Source organism: Monopterus albus, unplaced genomic scaffold (assembly GCF_001952655.1).
Source record: "Monopterus albus unplaced genomic scaffold, M_albus_1.0 scaffold134.1, whole genome shotgun sequence".
Taxonomy (NCBI): domain Eukaryota; kingdom Metazoa; phylum Chordata; class Actinopteri; order Synbranchiformes; family Synbranchidae; genus Monopterus; species Monopterus albus.
Window position 1 is genome coordinate 3,252,444 of NW_018128014.1, and position 20,184 is coordinate 3,272,627.

General features: G+C 42.0%; 1 protein-coding gene across 1 annotated transcript; it reads left to right on the forward strand.

Moving 5' to 3' along the window:
- The first annotated feature begins 1,437 nt into the window (after window positions 1–1,437).
- On the forward strand, window positions 1,438–17,195 carry myrfl (myelin regulatory factor like). The gene is made up of 23 exons (XM_020613442.1): window positions 1,438–1,504; window positions 1,833–1,926; window positions 3,152–3,213; window positions 3,854–4,265; window positions 4,444–4,644; window positions 4,727–4,922; window positions 5,057–5,133; window positions 7,005–7,115; window positions 7,201–7,291; window positions 7,406–7,606; window positions 7,948–8,056; window positions 8,177–8,286; window positions 8,501–8,646; window positions 8,885–9,049; window positions 9,147–9,215; window positions 9,816–9,862; window positions 10,026–10,187; window positions 10,394–10,441; window positions 11,438–11,522; window positions 11,903–11,977; window positions 13,866–13,977; window positions 14,912–14,983; window positions 16,273–17,195. The coding sequence occupies exons 1-23, from the start codon at window positions 1,438–1,440 to the stop codon at window positions 16,363–16,365; spliced, it is 2,805 nt and encodes a 934-aa protein (XP_020469098.1). The 3' UTR covers window positions 16,366–17,195.
- The last annotated feature ends 2,989 nt before the right edge of the window (window positions 17,196–20,184 follow it).

Consider the following 20,184-nt stretch of genomic DNA (forward strand, 5'->3'; position numbering starts at 1 on the left):
ATCATTGGAATTAAACTTCTCGATTTGGGATCTGACTTTTCTATGTTGGTTGCCATGTGCAACTGATGCTGCTCTGGAGACATGTCACTTTGTCCTTTGAGCTGTCACCCAGCTACACTTCCGTGTGCGATTTCACCGCTGGAGCAAACAATTACAGACAGCGGACAGAGACAGACTAAAAGTAATGTGAGGTGAGCAGTGCACAAGCATAGCTTTATAACCTCTGTGTGTAAAATACAATAGATGGAGACCCACCTCCTCCTAAAAGAAAATGATCTGCTCCAGATCATCGTGACGTGGCCCCTAAACTTCTCAACATGTAGAAATGGCCCTGTTGGTCAGTGACCACTTTCACAATAAGTCATTTGATGCATTAATAGTATTTAAAAAGTTGATTACAGCAGCTGTAATGCTAGGATTAAGGTGAAGTTTAGAAGCTGGGGAGTGTGTTATCAGTGCAGTGTGTCTGAGTGTGCACTTACAATAACATGACTGCCTGTTTTATGGCTTCACCGGTAGGCGCCTGCATCCGGTGTGAATGTCTGTTACCTTTTCCTGTTCAAAGCTCAAAGTCCAGCCGACAGAGACAATCCGCAGAAGCCACACAGCAAGAAACAAAAATTGCATAAAAGGAAATACTTGTCTCAGCTGAAACCACAGAAGAAGAAGAACGGTGGGCACATCTGGAGAAACTCTGAGGGCCTCAAATCTGAACCTTAGTCCACATCACAGATGGACTGTACCTAAGGAGGAGCAGGTGGGATAAATCACACAGATCGACTGAGCGGCAGCCATCTTGGAGGACACGGGTATGTTTGAGCAAATATGTCGAAGCAGATCTGTTTCTGTTTAGACCTGTCACAGCAAAATAAGTATTTACCTCAGTCATGTTGTAGTTCAGGTTTGTCAGCTGAATTTTGAAGAAATGCATTCGGCAGTTGGACGAAAACAAAAGCGAGTAAAACTTGATCAATACTGCAAAAACTGTTTTACTTTCATTTCATTTGGTTTCTGATTTTTAAACAATTTGACAAAAGCAAACATGCTGAATGGGCAACATACATCATTGCAGTCCTTTCTGTGTTGAACTCACAGTTTTCGGAGACTGTAAACACTTTAGAGGACACTAATGTCCAATTAATGAAGACACATAAAAAATTTTTGCAGGGTGTGGATTTTTTCATCTAGTTTTTATTTAGTATTTAGTTACATTTTCTGTAAAATCTTAATTCCAAAATGAAGGTCTGAGTGCTGTTTCAAACATTTCTACACACTATCAGAAATTAGACTCAGGTGTCTGTCTCAAAATGTCTGTCTTAATGTCTGGTTGTTCTGTTTATTTTCTCAGTCTGTCTCCAGCTGTGCAGTGGCTCCAGCTGGGGCCCATCCAGACCCCTCCACACTCCCTGGTCTTAGCCTCCCCCCCCGCTGGGAAGCATGGAGCCTGACAGCACCCGGCTCCAGGTGCTGGGAGAGAACGAGGCACTGCAGCAGTTTTTCAGTGGTGAGATTGTAATGTCTGTTTCCACTAGTGAAGATAATCATTTACCGATTAGTTTCTACTTTACAAATGTAAGAGGTCCAGTATTTACAATTTGCTATTTGCTTTTATTACAATATACTAAAGTAGGCTACGAAACGAGGACCTGACACTTTGTAGCCTTAGAAATAGGAAGTGAATTAATCAGCTTTTATTTTGAACAGCCTCAGCAGAAACACTAGCAGAAGTCTGAGGACTTCTTAGGGTGATTCCAGGTGAAATCTATCTTCCTCTGGTTGATGTGGTCACAAGCGATTGGTTATCATGTCTGTGTGTGTGTGTGTGTGTGCAGGTCAGGATGTGAGTGATGTGTTGGACAGTACTGTCACCGTGGATACAAGCATCCTTGAGCAATATCTTAGCAATGACATCGACCCCATCAGCTGGTAAGATACACATTTCTATACATGTGAGGACTGTTATCAACTTAATGCTAACCCTAACCCTCACAACTGCGTCCACATCCCAGCTGAAGTTTCCCAGACCTGGTGTGTCCACAGCAGTGTGAACAGACCAGATGTCCTCAGACCAGATCTGGGCCACCTGCGTATGTGCTCCTAGACCCGATTTCTCTCTGACCTCTGAATGTGCGAGCGCCGTCAGAACGGTCAGATCAGAATCCATGTGGTCATTTTAATGTTTCCTCCGCTGCACATACGGCCTGTCGTCATCATTCGGCGTCGGCCCCTCACAGACCAGTAACAATAAACATGGAGGAGAGCTACAACGGCGACGAGATCAGTGGAGAGACCAGGACGTTTATGGAGAAGCTTCTGATCAGGCCAAACTGGGAGGAACATATCATACCCCAGTGGTTTGGGAGGAAACAGGGCCATTTGACCATTGCACACACGACCTGGTTGTTATTCTGGTGCGCACGTGGCTCACATTTCAGTTACATCTGTGCACATGTTGGCAGGTTAGGAGCTCAGAGGTGTTCACAGCACAGCTGGGTACATGGCGCTGACACACGGACGCGAAGCAGCAACACAACAAGGTCTGAGCGTTGAGGCCTGGGACGTGGATGCAGCCTGAGTGCCTGACTCCAACCATAATTCTATCCTGAACCCTAAAACCAAGTCTTATTTTTCCTTTGAATCATATACAGTGCAGTGATGATGGTTTAAAAGTGAAAATGGTCCTCACATCATGGCAAAGACTTAACAGCTCACTCTTCTGTAAAAAACATACCTTCATTTTAACATTTCATTTTATATTTTCATTTATTTTTACTCCTTGTCAAAGATCAAAGTCCATAAGTCAACCAGGAGTCGAAGTTAGTGTGTTTGTCCAATATTCAAAGGAATTGATACAATGTAAAATGTGTGTAAGTAAATAAAAAAGAACAAGCAGGAGTGGTAGGAGTAGTAGTAGTACTAGTGTAAATTTACAGTGTCATCTTCATTCTTGGACACAACCTGTTGTATAACACACAGGTAGCACTGACTGAGCTGGTTTTCAATGGCTGGTTGTAAATACTGTAATGTAATCAGTGAAATCCATCACATTCACTGTTGAGTCAGCAGCTGGTGAACACTGGGGTCTTGTGTCCAGTCATGTCTTCTAACCAGTCCACGCCTCATGCTCTTGGTTTGTCCTTTTTTTCCCCAGCATGCTCCCTGAGTCTCCACCTGATTCCTGCTCAGAGGCCTGTTCACCTGTACAGATACCAGGTATCATTCACAGCTTTAAAATACTTTAAGACAGAAGCACAAAAACATTGTAATGTTAATCAGGCAACACCAAGGCCTGTGTAAACAGAGCTACATGCTACTTTCAAAAGTTGGAGAGAGCATCAGGATTTTAAAGGGATGAGGATGGAAACAGGGCAGGTGGGTAAACTGTCTCTATTTTTATCCGGTTACATACATGAGAGGGTCAGAATATTAGGAACACCTCTGTAAATAATGCAGTCCTGTGCAACACCACCTTTAACTATGACCTCAATAATAAACATATAATTGAATTTATATATTTGACAATTTCACCAAAAACTGAAACACTGTGAGCCTCATAAACACAAATGTTAAGGCAGACGTGTTGCATTAAAGTGCATACGGTTGTACAGGTGTACCTAATAAAGTGGCTGGTGAGTTTGCGCTGCTTGTAACTTTTATAATAAAAGTGATTTGCTTATCACTAATCGTTCTGGACCTTTGAGTAGAAATCAGATTCTTTGAATACTAAGTTTGAGAACTCCATCTTTAGAGCGAAAACGAAGGGTTATTCTCATCGGTAACAGTGTTTATACCTGTGTTTGAGTGTTGTGACTTGAAACTGTTTGTTAATGTACTGTACTACTCTGATTGGCAGACTTCCACTGTAAGCACCCCTATTGGTCCAACCAGCAGAGCACCCAGGAGGTGTTCCAGCCTGCCTCCTCTTCCTGTCGCTTTAAGAATCAAGGCTCTGTCCCCACCCACCCTGACCTGCTGACCCACGATCAGCTCACCAGTTTGGGCCTCACTAACACTTATATCAAATCTGCGGCACCTCCTGCCACACTTGCTGCACCTGTCCCCCTGTACCAGCACACACACCGTTCACCTGAACACACACACTACCTGAGACCAGAGAGGTGCTCACAGGTTCACACCCCACCCACGCCTCTGTCTCCACATTCAGACAGCTGCATTGCACCATGCCCTGGTCCAGACATAGCCCCAAATGTAACTACACCCCTTTCAACCTGTCTGCTGGGCTCTGCCTCCACAGTGCACACCTGGTAAGCACAAATTATGACCAATTATCATATTTCCTGACATGATATATGTAAAGCTCATGATGAGGTAAAAAACCCAGAAACGTCTGTGCCGATATTGCTGTGATAAACTAATCATATGGCAACTTGGTCTGTCGGTATTTAATTGTTTGTTCTGAAACTTATTGTCATCGGGCTCCAGCTCCCCAGAAAGTAAAAAGAGGCGGAGATCTGCGTCTGAGGAACCGTCAACAGCAGTCGATGGTGACAGGACTCGTGGTGGGGGAATAGGGAACAGTGTAGGTGGTGTTGAACTAAATCTGGGATCCTACCAGCTGCTGACCTGGGAGCATTACAGGCCAGAACAGTGGAGCACTTGGTATGACAGCAGCTGCCAGATGCTGTGAGTAAAGGCACCAGCTGAATCAGCATTTTCCTCTTTAATCTGGCTGGTAGTTGTTGATGTGCTTGGTTGTTGTCTCCAGGGCTCCACCTGCCTACTGTGTGGGCGCAGATAAAGGCTTCAGCTACTCTGCAGCTGACGAAGCCTTTGTTTGCCAGAAGAAGAACCACTTCCAGGTCACTGTTCACATTGGCGTGGCCTCAGAGCCACAGTGCATCAGAACAGCCAGTGGGCCGCAGCAGGTCGATTACTTCCTGATAAAAGTGTTTGGCATCAAGGTATGGGCTCTCAGAACTCATCAGACTTATCCTGCTGAGCCGTTTTGGTTGCAGGGGAGTCTGAATATTGTATTTACATGTGTTCAGTATTACATCTGTGCACTACCTCTTGTTTTCCTTCTTTATGTTTACAGCTGGAAGCTCCAAGCCACCAGGTGACCATCGAACAGTCTCAACCTGACCGCAGCAAGAAGCCCTTCCACCCTGTCAGGTAAGTAACCATTGAAGAGAGCCTATATGCAGCAAGACCAATGGGGTGACAGTCAGAGATCTGTACCAGTCCAAAGTTTAGGGAATCAGCTGTTTGCTGTTGGAGGTGGGAAGGGTTAGCTAATTGTCCATTTGTCAAGTCTTTCCTGGTGTGAAAGTGAAACAAATCTTTGCATGGTTTACCATTTTATCAATTATGTTTGTGAATGCTGTTACATCACTCCTGTGTGCAAAATTAAAATGGGCTCAATGTTGCCCCTTGTGGTCAGTGGGGAAAACCACTGGCCTGGTAACTCACTGCTCACTAAGTAAATGCAGTATTTTCCTTTATTTTACTCTTGTGCATTTTTTTTTAAAGATTATTAATCATCCAGTACCTTTATACCTATTTAAGCACCTCTAAAGGGCCAGTATAACCAGTAAAATACAGCATTCTCCTTGCCAGAAAGGGATTGTAGCTAATATTTTGATACTGAAAAGGGTTTTGTGCCTTATGCCCAGTTCAGACTACATGATTTAAGCCCAACCAACAGCCCAACATGACAGATGTAGGGCGTCAGAACCAACAAATGGCGTTAGATACAAAAAGAGATCATTTTATCTCGTATAGTGTGTCATAGTAAACGACAGCTGATGATGTGTCTTGGACACCTCACAGCGTCCCGACACAAAGGCTAGCATGTCAGAATTGTTTTCATTGTGTACGATGAGGGGGGTGACGCTGATCAACAGGAGCACAGGGTGCTCTTCTGTTCACAACATTTTTGGCATAAAGGACAGAACCCTTTTCATTAAATATCACAGTCGTACAGCTAACATTACATTCACAGTCAGCCTTCTGAAGTAGCTACGCTATCAGGGCTAGCTAGCTAGTTTTTGGTTTTTTTTAACTACTACTTCAAGTTCTCTATGAAGCAGAGACAACAGGCTCTTTGTGTGACCCACAGATGGGTCCACGGTTGCCTCCCACCCCTTTTTTATGCTTTTCCGAACACAAGCAGCCAGTATCACACGTGCTCTTGTCCCAGGTCTCGGCACCTCCCGGTTGTGACTGTCGTCAGGCTGTGATCTGTCGGGTACTAGCATGTAGTCTGTCTGCTTTTCCAAAAATTTATGACTATCACTGTGTAATCTGACATAGTGACCATCATATCAGATAAACCGATCGTGTAGCCTGAACCAGGAATGATCTTTTATTAGACTCTTCTGAATTATTTTTAATTAAGACTGTCCACCATCCTTCTAAAAGACCAATATAAGCAGTAAAATGCAATATTCTCATTGCCAAAAAGTATTTATAATTATAGTGTTAATGTTTCCTCATGTTTAGAACTACAACCCAGAATCTAAATGAAGCATTTGATGGTGACATACTTCCAGTTGGCAGTTTATTCATAATTGATAAAATGGTAAACCATGCAAAGATTTGTTTCACTTTCACACCAGGAAAGACTTGACAAATGGACAATTAGCTAACCCTTCCCACCTCCAACAGCTGTAGCTGGGTGTGCTGTGCCTGCTGAGTGTACATAACGCTTCAAGACTGAAGCTAAAAATGGACATCCCAAACTTCCAGACAAATCCAAAGCACGACAGCCCTGACACAACTGGTAACGTGATTAGACAGTCACTGTTTGGGGGTTAGGAGTAGTGAGCGGTGCATCACTGACTGCTGCAGTAAGCCCCTTCCAGCCACTCATAAATATACATGTAGAAGCACAAAGGTGCTTCTGATACCGTTCATCACAGTCAGTATTTTAAAATGTAAAATGTAAAATTACTAGCAATTTTTTTTATGAAGTACTTTAATTTTCAAACTTTTCTGCATAAGTTGTAAACATTAAAAAATGAAAACAAGCTGTGAACCTGCAGGGTCAGTCTACCTGGTGGCAAGGTCACCAAAGTCACTCTTGGCCGGCTGCACTTCAGTGAGACGACAGCCAATAACATGAGGAAGAAAGGCAAGCCCAACCCTGACCAGAGGTAGGAGTGTGTTTCTTTGTGCAGGTGTATCACTGAATTAGCTACAGTCAGAGAAGCCACATGTTAACTGTATCTGTGTGTGCAGGTATTTTCAGATGGTGGTTGGTCTATATGCTGCAGTGAAGGAGGAGACGCTCCTCCTCACAGCTCTGGTGTCGGAGAGAGTCATTGTCAGGGTAACTTTAAACCTATAAATCAATAAGTTGGTGACCCTTTGTGTCAAACGGCAGCAGAAAAAAGCTCCGACATAGCCGGTTTCTTTAAGCATAAGTGGAGTCTCCCTCCTGCAGGCTTCCAACCCGGGTCAGTTTGAGATGGATGGAGACACCCTGTGGCAGCGTGGGGCGGTACATGACACAGTGGTCTGTTCAGGCCGGGTGGGCATCAACACCGACTGCCCTGATGAGGCGCTGGTCGTCTGCGGTAATGCCAAGGTGATGGGCACCGTCATGCACCCATCCGACTGTCGTGCTAAGCAAAACATACAAGAGGTAAGACAATGAAATAGTAGCACACAGACACTGTAAAGTTTGTGCTTATGTCGAAATGTTGTTGATGAAGGTTTGCTTTCTGGAGCTCAGAGGGGGTGAGCAGTTGTCAGACAGAATATAAGAGCCAGTCAATGTTTGCTACCTATGTAGTGAGCAGTGCTGTGATCAGACTACAGCGCTGACACCTGGTTTACAGTGGATCACTACAGGTGTCATTTGCTTGATTCACACAGAGGTTGAGTTTACACAGTTTGATATTCATTCACCTATAGTTTGTGATGCCATGAGTTTAAACATTCTGCACTTACAAATGACTGAAAAACAGTTTGTCTGTTTGTCAGGTCGACTCTGAGCAGCAGCTGAAGAGAATCACTCAGATGAGAATCATTGAGTTCGATTACAAGCCTGAATTTGCTTCCGTCATGGGAATAGACCAAACGCACCAGACAGGTAACGGGTCACATTATTCCTGTCTGACACTCTACTTTATTTATTATTCAGGTGTGTGATGCTGTGCATGCTGTGATTCTTTTGTCTGCATTACATTAAGATGTTCATATGACATTTCAGGTGTAATAGCTCAGGAGGTGAAGGAGCTGCTGCCATCTGCTGTCAAAGAGGTCGGAGATGTCACCTGCTGTGATGGCGAGAGGATTAATAATTTCCTCATGGTGGACAAGGTACAGTCACCTTCTTTGTTTTTTCCTGAAGCTAGGTTATGATATTTTCACCTCTGTTATAATTTATTTGTAACTATGATAGATAGATTTCACTGTACAGGGAAACACGTTTCCTAACTGCATATGACAAGTAAACACTTTGACCTTTGACCTAGTTTGGAACTCAAACAGTGTAGGGTCTGCATTTCTCTGATGCCGCCTCCTCCATCTTCAGGATCAGATCTTCATGGAGAACGTTGGGGCAGTGCAGCAGCTGTCGAAGCTCACCGACAACCTGCAGACTCGAATCCAAGAGTTGGAGGTCTGGAACCGAAGACTGGCCAAGCTGAAGAGCCTGACGGGCAGCTTGCGCTCCACCAGGTACCTATCCTCATCTGTTTACTAGTCTGGTATTATAGATCTCACCATCTACACAGGGTATGCATCAGTAACATACAGTATACTGATAGGGGTCAACCTAAAATGGAGTACATGGAGGAAAGAACATGTTAACTCTACACAGATAGGCCCCAGTCGGTGGCGGGTTTGAAGCCAGGACCTTCTTGCTGTCAGGCGGCAGTGCTAACCACTGCACCACTGTTTTTCTTGTTGCCTCCAGCAGTAAACCCAGGAAACACAGCAGTGTGTCAACCACATCGGGTCCTGACACATGTAAGGCTGAGAAGGATCAGAAGGAGGGCTGGAGTCAGAAATACAGCCACTGTCTGCAGAATAAAGTCTTCCTGGCCAGCATCTTCACCTTGCTGGCCACAATGGGTTTCTGGTGAGGGGTGATGTCACATCCTGTTTTCACTACATGCATATTGACTTGCATACATATTCACTTAAAAGTATTGTGGTGGGTGTGTATTTATGTGCAGCATCATCTCTATCACCGCCTTGTACCTAGTAAATTTGGAGGGAGATTTCAACTTCTCTCCCAGCAACAGGTAAACAACTGTCTTTTTACTGTATAAAGAAACCCCATTTACAGTAAATTTACTTAAAGTCATGGCCAAAAATATTGGCACCCCTACAAGTGGTGGTTATCTGACAGAAATGCAGGGATGCCAATGTTTTTGGCCATGACTGTACTAGAAGCATAACAGATAACACATCTCCTACTGACAACCTAGCTACACCCTTACAACCATTAACAGTCACTCCAGAACAACATTTAACATAAACGATGACTGGACCCATGTAGTAATACCCTAGCATCAGTGTTCTCATTGCATTCTCAGAGTAGCTCTCTGCCTAATAACATCCTACTGTAACACTATAGTAACCATATGCATTTCTCTAACAACCACTTGGTAACATTTTAGCAACTGTTGCCTGGCAACCACCTCGTAACACCCTCTAAGTCCATTATCAACCACATATTAACAATATTATAAACCTCTGTTCTGTTCTCTGTTACACATTTCATCCAAAGTACAGTATTGTTGGCCGTTAAATAAGAGGTAGGTTGTTATGTTTACCAAAAACGTAACAACAAAGCACAGTGTTCTGAGTGGTGTTTGTGATTTTGTTTTTGTGTCTGTTAGCAACAACAGCTCAGTTCCTGTGCAGACCACAGCCTGCACCACTACAGGTATTGAACAACACTGACAGTGTTTTATCAGAGCTATTACTTTTTCACATGCTCCAAATCTTTAATTAGCAGCAATGTGGACTGTAAATATAAAACGGAATAAGTCTTTAAACACATCATTTTTATAGTGCAGATGAACTCCTGATACCCTCTCACTACCCAGATACCCTGATACCCCCAGTCCCACCAACTCGACCTGGCCACTGGCCACCAGATGTGGACTTCTGTGAGCTGCTGTACTGCGATCAGGTGTACTGTTGCCCTTCAACAACAGGTGGCAGCACTGAGTTCAACATCACAGAGTCATCTGGACCAGAAACGATTGGTAATCTCATCCTCAGTGATTGTAAGACATAAATACAAACAAACATGCACAAAGGGAGACAGTCCAGTCACTGATGTCAGTGTATGCATGCACACTGTAAATTCATGCTTGAAATGAATGATACGTTGCGCAAAAAGACACAGACCTGCACTCTCACTGTATGTGCCACTGATTTCTGGTTTGATTGTTGCTGTTTTTCTCTACAGAAAGAAAATATGAAAAACTTTATCACCTTCTGAAAAGCGCCAGAGACTGTGAGTTTTAAATCTGAACAGCAATATGTACAGACACACACAATGACTCTCATACAGACTGAAGTTTAACTAAGAAGCGGACAGTAGCTGACTGGTGCCCCCTTGTGGCTTCAGCTCCCGGCAGATGGGGAGTACATTGGATTCTTATTAGATGATCCTAAACAACAATGTGCCACACGGAGGCTGAGCTGTAGCTAAACGTCTCAGCACAGTCTGCGCACATCCACAGGACCAGTGCTGGATGTGTAGGGGTGTTGGTGTAGTGGCTAAACTGCATAACTACTTTATCACATGACACACACTGGCCTATGAAGCATTTTTTCATACATAGCTATTGCCAAAGGAGCAGGTGTCAGCTATAGATTGACGCTTTCTGTTTTCAGAGTTTGATCCGTTAAGTCCAGTAATCTTTAGGAAGTCAAGAAGGCCGCTTTATTTTATCTCATTCATTTACTGTACATGTAACGAGCAAGCAGGGAGTCAGCTGGAAGATGAATGCACATGCTCTATGGGCCCAAAAGTACGTAAAATTGTAAAAGTCTGCAGAAACACGGCAGACATTGTTCAGAGTACACAGCAAGCGGGCAACTTCCATGACCTTTTTTGAGCACAACATTCAGTTCTCCTCATACATCCATGTGGTGACCCACGTGCAATCACATCTGTGGCTGTGTGTGCACTGTCTGCAACAGTTCATGTGTGCATGCTTGTGTGTGCCATGCTCACCACTCAGTGACAACAGCTTGGCAATGAACTGCTTAAATTTCATTGAAATTTACTGAGAACACAGGATCCCTCGAGGATGAATCCATATGATTTCAGGGACAAGATTTACGCTCTGGTTCCAGTTTTAATGACCGTATCAATGGGCACCTTCAATGCGACCACCTGGTACTGCTAAACGTTGCATTCATCATGAAATCTGCTCTGTTGGTGTGAGAGTGAGCTCACAGTAACAACATGGTTTGTTGACGTGTGTCTGTCATTCTCTGTCAGGGACCAACACCACCATCCATTCTTTCATGATCAAAGAGAACCAGCAGGTGATTGACAGCAAATACTGCGTACGAGACGAATGTGGGTAAGTGAGGAAACCATATTATCTGTGTGCAGGGCTAAAGGCTTTTTTATTAGTGCACAGACAGTGTAATAGTTATAACAGTAATGCAAAAGCAGTACTTCTGAAGGATTGTTAGAGAAAACCTTCGGACATATTACAGATGGTGATTATATCAGAAAAGACTCTGCTCCTTGTTTGAAATGCTCATCAGAGCAAAAGGCCTGATGATTCACTGATGTGCATAAGTTGCCATTTTGTTTTTGACTTGCAGTTTGACTCATAACATTGTGTGAACAAAACAAAGATTAGGTTTATTTTTCCACTCAGTTAATGAACACATGGTGTGACTGTGATCAGCCGTAGCTTTGGCAGGATTGATGATCTTACTGCTTGTCCTCCAGGCCAGATAGATACATCTACAGAGTTCCCATCAGCCAGTTTGTCCCACTCAACATGAAAGTCACCCTGCTCATGAAGTAAGTACTTATTGATCTACAAATCCAACCATCTGCTCTAAAATGCCACAGGCAAAGTGGTGATAAAGATACTAGTCATCAAACCTAAGCACACACAGGCTTAAACAGACAACAGATATGCTTACTGCACAATAATCACTCTGTCATCTAGGACTTGGATTGTGTCTGTTTTATTTTTGGTGTTTTCTGTGAAATCATGGGGACTGAGGAGATTCTCACAGCAAATAGAAAAATAGGGAAATGTTCAGACTGTATGTGCAACAAGTCAGAAAATGAAAGATGCATTCAAAAAATTAAAATATTTTACAAGGTAATTTTGATATTTGAAAATGAGTGTCCTAACGTAGCTAATGTTGACATATCATCATCATCATCCTTTATTAGCAGACTCAAGGTCCATTCAAAAAAAAGAAATAAAAGAAAAAAAGAAAGGATATAAAAGAAGAAAAAAAATAAATAAAAATCATAAAAGATATTTATACCAATGTTTCCACAGAGAGGATTGGTAATGTACTACACTAAAACCAGGATTAGCCAGCATCATTATAAGACTGTTCTCAGAGTTATTCACACGACAGATAAATCTGTACATCAGGTTTCTCATTAATGCCTGAAAGGTACTAACATGGACCTGTGAACACAACAGACTGGCGCTGGTGGACCTAGGCTTCTTAAGCAGAATCCTCAAGGCATCATTATAAGCAACTTTAAGTTTCTGTAAAGTAGCTACCTTATATTTACACCACAATGGGGCAGTATACAACGGTGTACAGTATGTTCTGAACAGATGAACTTTAACATTAGCAGAACACATGTGAAATTTCCTAACCAACATATTAGCTTGAGCATACAAAATGCGACACTGCCGATATATATCCTCATCATCAGAAAGCTGATCTGTAATGAAATGTCCTAAATATTTAGTTTTTCTACAGACACTCAACCTTTGTCCAGACAAACAAAAGTCTGGGAAACAAAGTTCTTTGTCCCCTTTAGTCCGACAGATCAGTACAACACTCTTTTCTGCATTATATTTCACATCATACTTCAATCCATAGTCCGAGCACACATTCAGCAGTTGCTGAAAACCAGCACTGCTGGGCGAAAGTATGGCCAAATCATCAGCATACATAAAATGATTTACAAGATTAGGGCCTATCATACATCCAGTGTTACATTTATTCAATTCTTCAGACAACTCATCCATATATAAGTTAAACAGGGCTGGTGACAGTAGCCCCCCCGGCGCACCCCATTACAAACACCAAACGAGGCTGAAATAGTCCCACCCCATTTAACCTGCATCTTCTGATTAGAGTACCAGTATGCCAAGATTCTCACAATGCTATCAGGAACCCCTTTTTTGCTTAATTTATCCAAAAGCTTAAAGTGATTAACCCTATCAAATGCCTTGGACGCATCAATAAAACCCACCAAGACCAAGGAGTTTTGTCTGAGGTACTTCTGTGCTGCCTCCTTCAGACTGTAGATACACAGATCTGTCCCCAGCTTGGATTTAAAACCAAACTGATTATGTGTGGTTGTTATACAATGATACAGGCGATCAAGCAATATCTTCTTCTACATACTTCTTAACACCTCCTGTTATGAAAATGCCATACATTTAATTAATCTATAAGGTCAGCAACATTAGTGTGCAGTTGGCAGTGTTAATGTGCAGTATAAGATAAACTAAAAACCACATCAACCATAGCTGTATGGATGATTAGCGCGTTACCTGATGAAGCTCTTTAGCATGTTAGTGAGGCTGCTGGCTGTTTCGCTAGCTACAAGTTGGGTCAGCTGAGCTGATTCTTCTCGTTTTATTTGAAGCACAGAGATGCCAGTAAATGAAAATGTTTCCATACATGTTTTTACTTGGCTGCAGTTCTACAGAGCTGCTGGTGGTCCATTTGTGCAGCTCTGATGAGTCCGTGGCCTGTTCCGCTCTGCTGGATATAGACAATATAACTGGGAGCAGATACCCGTCAAATACACAGGTACATATGAACAGCCACATGTTCCTTCACCTGTAGTGCTAAGTAGTACATATACTGTAATAGTATACTGTAAATATACAGTTTGTCAGTATTATTGCAAAATTAGTCTTGTTTTATTTCTGTTTCTATAAAAAGATATTTTCATGTTATCACCTATTTTTCTTGTAATTACAACCATATAATTTGCTTTTACTAGAAAACTGTTATAAAAAACATCTTATTATACCACAAACATATTCTAAATGTTTTAACAGTATTTCCATGTTGTAGTGACACAATATTCTTATTCCTAATGTCCCAGTTTCCAGAAACATTTCTTGTCATAAACAAATTGTTTTGCCTTTTCTTGTTCCTACAAAACAATAACTTAAGTTATTTTCTTGATAACATGCAGTTTTATGTTATGCAAAGCATGTTATATTACTTATTATTTACATGCGACTTTAAGAGCATTTTACATCTTTTAGAGCAAAGAAATAAGATGATCAGCAGATGGACAAAGAAAATAATCTTTGCATCCCTGCTGTGTTTTAGGACATTTAATCAGTTTGCTTCATTGTTGACTTTGTGCTTCTTTTCTGATTTTTTTCTTACTGGAAAATCAGCAGGGTGTGCAGCTACATATTGTGTAAACCAGCAGAACTTTATTTGTTTTGTTTTCAAAACTAGTGGAGATCCCTAAATTTCCCATAAACCAGGAAAATGTCTTAATGAAATGTGTAGAAAATAATCCACAGGGTGTTTGAACATCCCACTCACTGTAAACATCAAGCAGACACAGACTCTGTGATGCACTGCAACATAGGGAGATTTTTGTTTGAAACCTCAAAGCTACTTAATGAGAAAAGGGGAAAACTGGAAGTTAAGAGGTCTAACGTTCTTCTTGAATGTGTTCAGAAGTGATTTCTAGGTTTGTTTCCATCTGTTTCTGCAGGGAGAACATGAATGGCCTCTCCATGTGGCTCGTCTTTATCACAGCTCCTATCACTTCCGCTCCACAGTGGCTGTAAGAGATTATCTCTCCCTTTCCTCTCCTCTTTTTTATAATTACTCTCTTGTCATCAAGTCCCATGTGGAAACCAGCAGTGACTGTCTCTAACAGTGATGAACTGGGTATTCTTTCATACTACATAAAGAAGTGCAACTGTATGAACCAGTATAATCATTTTTTTCCCCTTCACAGGTTATATTTATTTTCTGCAAGCCAGCAGTAGGCTGATTCTCATCACATATTAGAAGCAAACAGTCATGCATTGTGAGAACTCTGTCCTCTAGTTTTTCACTGTGCCCAGTATTTTGCTCTGACAAGAGTATGGCGGGGTAAAATATGAGCTAGCTTGAAAACTAAGATAATAGTGTAAGTTAATGTGCCCTAAACTCAAGTAGCAATAACTGCAAATGTTATATGGTTACTAGCGAGAGGACGGCTAACGTTAGCCTGTGAGAAGTGGTGAGACAGAGTGATGGTTCTGCTCTGGGGTCGTTATTGCTGTTTGGTAGGCAAAGCAGTCACTAACACACACAGTATTTACCTAACGTACATGGCTAATATTATATTTACATTGTCGTCGGTTGTTTGTTTCACCCATCTTGAATCTACATGGCAGTCCGTCCTCTTTCTGGACAACACACTCCAGCTTACTTTCAGTGTGAAAAAGAAAGTGTGTCCACAGATCATTTCTCCTATTTCTTCCCACCTGTCCGGCTGCAGCTGAAAATGAGGCTGCCATGTCGCTCATCATTTTGTCGGACTTTAGGCCAGTATCAACGACTTGGTTAGCTTGCTGACATGGCCCTGGCGAGCGGCTGGCTTTACGAGACCTGCTTTGCTGGATAAATTCTCATCCAGTGACACAAAGGATTTGGATGAACAGTTGTTTGCCACAACAGAGCCAGTAATTTCATCTCATATTTATCCTTCATGGTACACTGAACAATGATTTCTCCATAGTTTTTGTTGTAAATTATTTTTAATTAATGTTATTGTTACAATATAGTCATTGGATCAAAGGTCATCAATGAATACCTACTGTCAATGTTTTTGTTGACAATAGTTACACTGCTGTGAACAGGGACACTAAAGTTTACTCTGACTCAGTCCCGCTGCCACAGATACTCCCTACAGACCAAATGTGGATTCATCCGCCTCTGAAACTAGTTCCCAACAAATGCGCTCTTTCCTCCTGTTTAATAAAACTACAGTGAGCAGCTGTTTTTAGAAATTATTGAGTCTGATTTTAAAATGAAACGTTTTTATTTTGTAGTATTTGAGTGCTTTTGCATATCTGTCTCCAGGGCCAAGCAAACTGCAGTACTGACCATCACTACGCGGGGGTGCTCTTCACCGACTACTACTTCCACTTCTACAGACGCTGCACAGACTCATAGACACACAAAGATGACGATCAGAGCAGTGGACTTCTGTTTTGTTTTTAAACTGCAAATGTATTTTTACTGTGAAACAAGTCACCTTTTCTAATGCAGTATGATGCATGTTTGCAGCAGTGGTCTGCAGTGGCAGGTGCTTAGCTCAGACCCTCTATCTTCTTTCAGCTTTTACATTTATTGTCTTATTTGGATGCGTTTCCTGCTTTGTGTGAGGATGTTCAGCTTATATAGACACGGAGCCACAGATTGGTTCACAGTTTACCTCCCATCATTCACTTCAAAGATTAATTTCAGGATGGAAATTTACCAGCAGCTACTCTATGTAGAGAAATCGGTCAGAAGAACAGAGACACAGGTTTATCCACTTTAGATGAATTTAACATGATTAATCATCTTAAAACTTTCAAAACCACTGAAATTAAGCAATTCTGTATTTTCTATGTTTTTGGTTTTGGTTATCATGACATGCTTATGGAACAGGATTTGAATCTGAGGTGAGTCGATAAATTCCAGTTTAAGACCAGGTAATCAAATGAAATCATGGACTTTTCCTGTCTAGCAGGAATCAGAAAGCCAAATCAAGTTACAAGATATGCAAAAACACAATGTGTCCATGTTAACAAAAGAACTGGAGCGTGAATCAAAGAGCAGGACCGAATATTCTGCTGTAAGATGCAGCAACGACAGTGGTCTGACAGCTGCAAATTAAAAATGTGTTGAAATGAGCTGAACTGAACAGGACTGACTCCTGATGTCCTGCTTCATGTGAAACGCTAAGAAACAGTGAGATGGTTTAATAAAATGTTTAAGTATTGTGTTGCATTTTTGTGAATCGGTGTCTTGATGTTAACTACTGCAGAAACTTTAGTTCCCCAGCCTCAATGTGGACCTAACTCTAACGTAAAACACAACCAATCAATAATCATTTTCCCAGGTAAATCCTACCATGTTACTGACTATTTAACTCCCATGTTGTGTTTCGAGTTGGCTTTGTTTAGCTACTATTTGACCGAGACCTGTTCTGTTTCCCGGCCTTAGCCAAGTGTTTTGATTTGCTTAAACATGCAACATGAGGCTTTGCTTGGCAGATGTAAATACACTGGCAGTGACTGGTTTGTAGAAATGTTAAATATAAACATATTTTGTCTTATGTTGATATACTGCAGTCCTTAATTCACCAAAACCATAGTGAGACTTTGTTACTGCACATCAGCGGAAGACGGACACATAGGTGAATCAGGAGGAGGAGGAGGTGCAGCAGAGACACCACACTAATTAGATGTTTGAGGCAAACGTCACCGCTGCACAGAGGAAGGTAAAGTTGCAGGATGGAAACAAAATACACTGACAGCACACAGAGATGGACGCCCTGTTCACGGTGAGTATCTGCATGTTCAGCTCATTTAACTGTTTTCTATAAAAACAAGTTTGTACTGAGTTGACTTTATGTGTAATGGTTCATTTGTTTCACTGCTGCAAAAACAAGCAACTTTGTAATTGAAGGAAAAATTACCAAACATGAAAAAAGTAATAAAACAAAAAAACATGCTAAAAACTTTCAACTAAACGAAGCTGGATCAATTTTTACTAAATGTCCTGTGTTTTATTAATAAAATCTGTATGTTTTCAGTTTATGTTTTGGCAAACATATAACGAGCGTGGAAGTAAAATCCAACCAAAGATTTGCTCTTAATGAGCTACAACATTAAACCCCATGGGATGGTCCCATAATTTAGTGATTGATGATTGTATTTGTCCTGATTTAGCAGCTTGAAACATGAAGCTCTTACAGTGCTGATCCCGCATTAGCAGTTTTTGTCTGACTGCAAGTTTTATAATATACAAAATCTGTGATACTGCTTTGAGTTCATAATTGTCTTTTATGGTTTCAGCTTTAAAACTGGATATTTGGGGTTTTAATTTGAGGGTCAACCCGACTTAGGTGATCATACTTTAAATTTTGCGAGTTTTTGTACATATCCACAAATGAAAAGACTCAGTTTGCTAAAAATTAGAAACAAAGGCCAGGAGTGTCATATTAAAATACGCAAATATGCTGTAGAAGTGCATCCGTCCACCAAAAGGGAAAACTCTTACCAACCTCAGGTCACACTTCCACACGTTGCTAGCACTAGCTAGCAGCTGGGTGTTTTCGACTGAATGAGACTGCAATGAGGTCATGATTTCTCATTTTATTGTTATGATTTTAATGTTGTGGTGAGTTTTTTAATTGTGTCTGCAGTGTTGTAACTTCCATTGTGTTGCCTACAAAGAGCACCAGTGTACAGACTCTAGTTTTACTGTTCCTGCCCTTAAAAAGACACCAAATCAGCCTGTACTTCCTTAATATGCCCTTAAAACAAAGGTTTTAATAGGCTATCTGGTCACTGCTTGTTCTGCTTGATGAGCATTTTTGGTCTTCACATACATTTTTAACTCCATGGTGCTTTTAAAGATCTTTGACGTAAATAGTTAATCCGAACTACACAAAACCAGGTGTAACCTTTCTAAGTCAATGCAGGTAACTAATCTTGATACAGTTACCTGTGTATGTGTCTGCGTGTGTGTTGCCTGGAGACTGACAGACAGATGTCTCCTGTCATCAAGGGAAAGTGTCACTCTCCTCCTCTTCTGTCCGGTAACATGTAATTAACTGATATTCTATGCTGGGTGTGCTGCAGGGCAAGATGGGAGCTCGGCATCTCTCTCAGATTAAGGAAGAGTCGGACAGCAGAGAGCACAGGTAAGAGGAAAGCTGATTGGTTGAAAAGGAGACTACTCAAGTGGAGCTGAGTTCATCTTAATTATAATAAGAAGCTATTTAAAGGATGAGGCTGGTGATTCCCCACCAACCCCATCCAGAGACCAGCAGCACCAGTGAACATGGTGTCCTCACCGTCATGTGTGTGAGTCCAGACCCTGGTTCAACTTAGTGATCTGTGCCGTAGATCTCCAGTGCCCCCTCGCCCTGTGAGCCACATCGCTGCACTGGGGGCCAGGTTTCCTCCTCAGGAAACATGGGGTGCCGTCTGTTTCCAACAAACAGCTGCACAGGCTGAGAACAGCGTCGCTGTGCACAGAGTCTGCTCTGGGTGCACTGCTCCACTTTGACTCGGGTACAGCAGCTTTGTGTATGTATGGACAAATAAACAAGATTAGACTGAGAGACCAAACAAGATAAAGACTGTGCAAACATGAAAAAAGAGTGCGCATTAGAAAAATAAAAATTAAATACTTATAAATATAGAAATATACAGACACAGTTTAGATGCAGTTTTTCAGATCTATGCAAAAGTATATTTCCAGGTGCTGGTTGTTGTCCTGTTATACAGTCATGAGTCAGGTGTTCATCAGTGTGATGGCCTGAGGGAAAGAAACTGTCCCTGTGCCTGGTTGTCTTGGTGCACAGTGACCTGTAATGCCGTCCAGAGGGGAGGAGTTCAAACAGGTTGTGTCCAGGGTGTGAGGGGTCTGCAGTGATCCTCTCCGCCCTGCTTTTGACCCGTGAGGTGTACAGGTCCTCCATGGAGGGCAGGCTCACACCAATGACCTTTTCTCCAGTCCTGACTGTCCGCTGAAGTCTGTACTTGTCCTGTTTGGTTGCTGAGCCAAACCAGACAGTGATGGAGGTGCAGAGAACAGACTGGATGATTCCTCTGTAGAACTGTATCAGCAGCTCCTGGGGCAGGTTGAACTTCCTGAGCTGGAGCAGGAAGTACATCCTCTGCTGTGCCTTCTTGGTGATGGTCCTGATGGTGGACGTCCACTTCAGGTCCTGGGAGATAGTGGAGCCCAGGAACTTGAAAGACTTTACTGCTG

Bases quoted from the DNA above. Each gene is read 5' to 3' on its own strand.
- myrfl (XM_020613442.1), top strand. From the start codon at position 1,438: ATGGAGCCTGACAGCACCCGGCTCCAGGTGCTGGGAGAGAACGAGGCA. The intron at 1,505-1,832 runs GTGAGATTGTAA...GTGTGTGTGCAG, and splicing joins ACTGCAGCAGTTTTTCAGTG to GTCAGGATGTGAGTGATGTG. The intron at 7,292-7,405 runs GTAACTTTAAAC...TCCCTCCTGCAG, and splicing joins CGGAGAGAGTCATTGTCAGG to GCTTCCAACCCGGGTCAGTT.